The following is a 6,684-nucleotide window of genomic DNA, read 5'->3' as shown; positions in this document are numbered from 1 at the left end:
CTCCTCTGCCAAGTACCCCTCAAACTGAGTTGCCGTGAATTGCGGGCCGTTGTCGGAGACCAGGGTGTCGGGTAAACCATGGGTTACAAACAGGTGCCTTAGGACTGAGATGACTGCCTCAGCCGTCATGGATCTCATGAGGATGATTTCTAACCATTTTGAGTAGGCATCTACTACAATTAAAAAGGTTTGCCCGTGGAACGGCCCGGCAAAATCAATGTGAATTCTAGACCATGGCCCCTGGGGTTTCTCCCACTCTCTAATTGGGGCTGTAGGGGGTAGTGGCCGTGACTCTTGGCAGGGTTGGCATTTCCCTACCCTGTCGCTGAAATTCCTGATCCATCAAGGGCCACCAAACATAACTCCTTGCTAAACTCTTCATCCTCACAATCCCCGGGTGGCCCACATGCAATAGTTCCAATACATTTTTTCGTAGCTTCTCTGGGATGACCACTCTATCCCCCCATAACAGACACTCCCCTTGAACCGAAAGTTCCGCTCGTTTTTTCGCAAAGTCTTTGAACCGCTCGCCCGGCGCAGCAGGCCATCCCCTTTGTACCCAACCGATTACAGTCCTTATTGTAATGTCCTTGTAAGATGCCCTAGCCACTTCCTTGGATGTGACTGGGCCAGAGTCCCAAGAGTCAATTAGTAAGACGGGTATCCCCGGGGTCGGGTCTTCGATAGTCTCAGGTAAGGGGCATCTGCTCAGAGCGTCCGCATGCCCTAAGTCTTTTCCGGGGTGGTGGAGCAATTTATAAGAGTATGCCGCTAGGAAAATAGTCCAACGGGTCAGCCTGGGTAAAAGTGCAACGGGTGTTGGGCGGTCGCCTGCCAATAGACCTAGTAAGGGTCTATGGTCCATGACTATCTCGAAGGCTCGTCCGAATACGTATTCGTGGAATTTCTTCACCCCGGAGACTATTGCCAGTGCCTCCCTATCTAGCTGGCTATAGTCCCTTTCGGCCTGGGACATTGTTCGGGAGTAATATGCTATAGGGGCTTCCGTTCCATTCGGTAATCTGTGGCTGAGCACAGCCCCCACCCCATAGGGAGATGCATCACAAACTAGTACTAATGGCAACGTGCCATTGTATTGAATGAGGAGGCTATCGCTTGACAAAAGGTTTTTTACCCCTTCGAATGCCCTAGCTTCCGCCTTCCCCCAGGACCAAACAGCTTTCTTTGCTAGTAATTTGTGTAGCGGTTCGGCTATTGTTGCCTTGTGTTTTAAGAATACCGCATAGAAGTTGACAAGACCTAAGAATGCTTGTAACTCCGTTTTATTTTTGGGAGCTGGGGCCTTCCTGATGGCCCGTATCTTGCTTTCAGCGGGGTGAATCCCTTCCCTGTCTATGCGGTAGCCCAGGAATTCCACGGATTCTACCCCAATTTGGCATTTGTTAAGCTTAACTTTAAGCCCGGCAGACCGGAAAATGCCCAAAACCTTCCTTAGTCTTACTCCCAGTTCCTCTAAGTTCTCAGCTGATACCAATACATCGTTGAAATAAGGTACCACCCCGGGTAAACCCTGTAATAGCCTCTCCATTAAATTTTGAAATAGCCCTGGGGCCACACTAACTCCGAACTGGAGTCGAGTGCATTTGAAAGCACCCCGGTGCGTGACAATTGTCTGCGCCTCGGCTGTGCTGTTATCTACGGGTAACTGCTGGTAGGCTTGAGCCAAATCAAGTTTGGCGAAAACTTGCCCTTGTCCCAACGAGTGCAGCAAGTGTTGCACTACTGGGACGGGGTATGCACTCTTTTGCAACGCTTTGTTTAGCGTTGCCTTGTAGTCAGCACAAATCCGGACCGATCCGTCCGGTTTGACTGGGGTCACTATGGGTGTCTCCGATTTCGCATGGTCAACGGGCACTAGTATCCCCTGGCTAACTAGCTTGTCCAATTCCCGGTCAATCTTTGGCTTAAGGGCAAATGGGACCCTCCTAGCCTTTAACCTGATAGGGGCAACTTGCGGGTCTAGATTGAAAGAGATAGGGGTCCCCTCGTACTTGCCCAGGCAGTCTTTGAAAACGTCCTCGAAGTCCTTCAGCAGTTCAGCCTTGAGGTCGACTTCGTTTCTGAATACCCCGGTCACTCCCATGCCCAAAGCTCGGAACCAGTCCAATCCTAGCAAACTCGGTAAGGTTCCATCTACTATGGTGATTGGCAGGGTTTTCTTGAACTGTCCATATTTGACTTGGACGGACGTTACCCCTCGAACAGGGATTCGATTTCCTTGGTAGTCCTGCACTCTCAGCTTCTGGGTTTGTAGCTGGCGCTTCGCGACGGCTGGCAAGTCTTTCACGAGGGTGCCCCAAGACATGATTGTGATTGATGAGCCGGTATCCACTTCCATTCGGCACGGCACCCCTTCAATGTATGTCTTGGTAAAAATCTTTTTCTCTAGTCGCGTCGATGCGAGGCCCACTCTCACAGTGGTCTGGTTTAACTTCGCGCCCTTTTTGAATGGACCAATCCCGGGCCGCTTCGCTGCTCCCACGCTCTGATTGGTCGGTTTGAATTTTTGGCGGGAAGGTTGGGGGGCTCGACAGGCCTGCGCTATGTGACCTTTCTTCTTGCACCGCCGATAAATAGCGTCCTTGAACTTGCAGTTTTGTCGTTGATGTTGGCCCCCGCAACTCACACATTTGCCCCTATCCCCTCTCTCCGGCCGGCCGGTGTGGAAAACCTCTTCCTCTTCCTCACCTTCTGACTCGGCCGGGACTTCCTCATGGTGGACCGGTGTTGTCTTCGCCCCGGTACCCTGTGCGTTCAGCTTTTGCAATGTTTCTGCCGCTTTGGTAGACATCTCATGAGCCCTGGCTTCGTCCAGGACTATTGCCAAAGTTAGGTTGCTCTTAGACAGCAGCCGCCTTTGCAGTCGGATGTCTCTGACCCCACAAATGAGCTGTTCGAGTAAGGAGTCCTCCAAATCTCTGTACTCACAGTGGTTCGCGGCTTTCCTCAACGCGGCCATGTACACGCTTATCGATTCGCCTTCTCGCTGTACCCGCTGCCTCCACTCGAACCGTTGGACGAACTTTGAGGGTACCGATGCGTAGTGCACTCGAAGTGTTGTTTGTAGTGTTTGCCACGGTACCGATTGTACCGGCGTTGGCTCTGAAAGTGACTCCGCGGTATCGAAAGCCTCTGGACCGCAGTGGCTCAGGAAGTACGCTCGCTTCCTATTATCCGAAACTCCTTGTAGTTCGTTTGCCTCGAGGAAACACTCGAAACGAGCCATGTATGACCCCCATTTCTCTTTTGCTGGGTCAAATGGCGCTGGCGGCGTGTAGCTGGACATCGCTAACTATCCGCCCTTGAACTGGCTGGGTTCGCGTCTTCTTTTGCTCCTTCAGCTCTTTTTTCCTGATCTCACTGCCTCAGAATCCCACCTTCGTCGCCAATGTTAGATTCGGGCAATAACGATGCAGGAGACCAGTGAGTGACAACAGCTCTTTAGTTTATAGTGAACCCAGCGAAAAACATCCGGCAAAATCCCTGCTTTTATACAGTTTTGGCTGATGCTTGAACCAATCAGCAACGTGCTTGTTCCCGCCCAAAATTCCCTCCAAAAGTTTAAAGATACATTACATTATTCATCTCCCTAAACAGTTAAGAAATATAGTTCTTTCATTTAAATCAGAAGATGAGAGAGTGGAAATACAGCGTAGAATTGATGAAATAGAATGTTATTGTTTCAAGGCATTGTCCATACTGCCTGGGGCTGGAAGAAATCCAACATCTGTAAGGCTACAGGTTCTCTATAGAAACATTGATTCTTGTGCCTTATAAGATGACATACATGTCCAGAGCAGTGGTGGGTTGCTACCGGTTTGCCCCGATCAGGTGAACCGGTAGCGGGTGGGGGCGGGAGGCCCCGCCCACCCACCCGGATGCTTCTGTGCATGTGAGCGCCCACAAGCAAACCGTAGCAATGGGATTTGAAACCCACTACTGGTCCAGAGAATGTCAATGTTTCAATTAAAAATTAAAAGAGGGAAAGGTAACAAAATGTGAAGTTGAACTCTAACTTCCATTAGCCTGCCCTCCATTAATATCTAGATGGCTGCAAATTGCCTCCCTGGACTACCCATTTGAGAAAACTGATCCCTATCTTTTCAAGTTGTAAAACCATTTGATTCTTTCTAACACACAAATGAAGCTTAGATTTAAATAAAGGTCTTTCATGCTAATGCTTCAGAACGTGATTTATTTGTGATATAGAAAACATTAAAGGGAAACAAATCTCTCAGCAGAAGCACTATCATGATTATAGATCTAAGTAATCTCTTTAAACAAATTCAGTGACAATTCGTTTTCACCATATAAAGAATGAGAAAAAAAATAATCTTGGCATGCTGAGGCTCATATTAAGATCACAGTAACCAGAATGGTACTAACCAATCTTTCTCAGATTTTGTAAGATTTCAATGCAAAATGACAACTATTTCAGTACATACAATAATAATTAATATAGTTTACAGAACACAAAGAAGGAAAATTCCCCTAATATCAACATGTTTGGGAATCTATGCTAGAAAAATAATTTCTTAACAGGCAATAGTTGAAATGACGTCACACAGTCAATAAGCCACATGGAGGGCACTTCCCAAACCTTTCCTTGACGAACTTTTTGTGGTTTGTAGTTAGAAGAGGCATCATAGATTATATACTGTGTACAGAAACTCTGGTCAGATGTAATCTCAGCATGATAAGCTACTGTATTGATTGTCTGAGTGACATCATTATCTGATTTAGGCTTCCTTAGGAGAATCTGTCCTCCTCCAGCTTTCACCAATTGTTTGAGGTCATCTTTCTTGTGGTCTTTAAATATTCCCAAGAAATAGAAGTAGCAGCCATCGAAAAGTTTTGGCAACTGAAATAAAGAATAGATTGTTCTCATCCAAGCAGCTCACAATTCTGAGATAAAGCCACAATTTCTTATTTAATAAACCTTTACAATCAACTAGTTCAGCTAGCTTCTGTTTACCTGTGAGCTATATTGCAACTAATACAATTTTTGTATGGCATGTAAAATACCAAATCAACCAGCAATAAATTAAGGGGTAGAAGCTGCTGAAAAAAATGGGTGAAGATAGAAACAGGAGCCTAAAATGGACAAAACAGAACAAACAAGAGGAATGGTTCCAAAGAAGGAAAACAGACATGTAGCCTATTCTCAGGGATAAAAAAGTAATGATTAGTCCTGTGGATGGAAGAAATGGAAGGAGAGGAAAAAGGAAACAAAAAGGTCTTATGAAAAAAAAATCATATCAGTTATGTTGTAGAAATGAGGGATAGCAAATAGATCAAATAAAAAAAGAAATTATGTGGAGCTTTGCAACAGAAGAAGCTGGTAGGAACAGGTAAAGAGATAAAAGAGGCTAAGCTTCATATATGGATTAAAAATAATCTGAATTTGGTGTGCATGTGTTTAATCTTAATTAACAAATGATTACAAAATATTTCTAGATGTGGGAGGAGCAACAAATTTAAGATTCAATAGGACATATTAAGTATAATTTTCATATTTGCATAACAATAGACACGGGGGAAGGACAAGGCCATCAAAAGCTTTGCTAGCCAAAATGACTGATGTATTAAAATTTATCAAAGATGAACCCATTCTACTTCAGGTAATAGCTGTAAACATTTTTCCAAAATTTACCAAAAAACAAATATTTAGGAACATTTATTGACAATAAAAATCCACTTACAGTTAAAAATTACATTTCTAATTTAATTTAGCTATCATTTCTCAAAACCAAATGCTGAAGCAAAGTATTATTCTTCCCTTGTCTGGAAAAAAATAAGAAGACTGAAACATTGATAAAAAAGTCCTCACAAGCTGTTCTGTGTTCAGGCGGCTTTGTCGAGGACCACCATCTATTTCATATTTCTCTTCTTGTTCAAAAGTGCCACTCCCAAAGCTGGCTTCTACCCCTAGAAGTTGGAAAAGAATATTTAAAAAAAGAAAACATGGTTATATTCTGCAAATCCAGAAGTGGGCTTGGGGAGGGAGAATTGAAGGATTAAGGGAAAAAATCATGAAGATAACAGATGGACAGATGATTGGCTGGAACAGGTGCCAAACTAAGAGAAAGACTCAATACCAGATGAGAATTTATTTATTTATTTTATTTATTTTTCAAATTTATATACCGCCCTATCTCCCTAAGGACTCAGGGCGGTTCACAGGCAGTTAAAATACATATAAATACAGATTAAAAAACAACAATTAAAAAACTTATTCTATTGCCGAATTTAAAAACAATATAAATAATAAAAAACCCCTTAAAACCAATAACTTTAAAATCTAATCCAGTCCCGCGCAGATGAATAAGTGCGTTTTAAGCTCGCGACGAAAGGTTCGGAGGTCCGGAAGTTGACGAAGTCCTGGAGGGAGTTCGTTCCAGAGGGTGGGAGCCCCCACAGAGAAGGCCCTTCCCCTGGGTGTCGCCAGACGGCACTGCCTAGCTGAGGAGTCCCTCTCTGTGAGAGCGCACGGGTCGGTGAGAGGTATTTGGTAGCAGTAGGCGGTCCCGTAAATAGCCCGGCCCTATGCCATGGAGCGCTTTAAAGATTGTCACCAACACCTTGAAGCGCACCCGGGAGGCCACAGGTAGCCAGTGCAGTCTGCGCAGGATAGGTGTAACACGGGAGCCCCGGGGGGCTCCC

At 45.1% G+C, this 6,684-nt stretch overlaps 1 protein-coding gene across 2 annotated transcripts in view; it reads right to left on the bottom strand.

Moving 5' to 3' along the window:
* Positions 1 to 4,199: 4,199 nt before the first annotated feature.
* The window catches only part of BARD1 (BRCA1 associated RING domain 1), a 111,851-nt gene continuing 109,366 nt past the window's right edge, over positions 4,200 to 6,684 (bottom strand). For both annotated transcript variants that reach the window (XM_058186071.1, XM_058186078.1), the window contains 2 exons: positions 5,852 to 5,949; positions 4,200 to 4,882 (listed from right to left, as the gene is read on the bottom strand). In XM_058186071.1, the coding sequence (XP_058042054.1) occupies positions 4,541 to 4,882; positions 5,852 to 5,949 (440 nt within the window). In that variant the 3' untranslated portion in view covers positions 4,200 to 4,540. The remainder of the gene's footprint in view (positions 4,883 to 5,851; positions 5,950 to 6,684) is intronic.

This window comes from Ahaetulla prasina, chromosome 1 (assembly GCF_028640845.1).
Source record: "Ahaetulla prasina isolate Xishuangbanna chromosome 1, ASM2864084v1, whole genome shotgun sequence".
In the NCBI taxonomy this organism is placed as follows: Eukaryota; Metazoa; Chordata; class Lepidosauria; order Squamata; family Colubridae; genus Ahaetulla; species Ahaetulla prasina.
The sequence above is the reverse complement of the archived record's forward strand: the minus strand, read 5'-3'. Positions and strand labels throughout refer to the sequence as shown.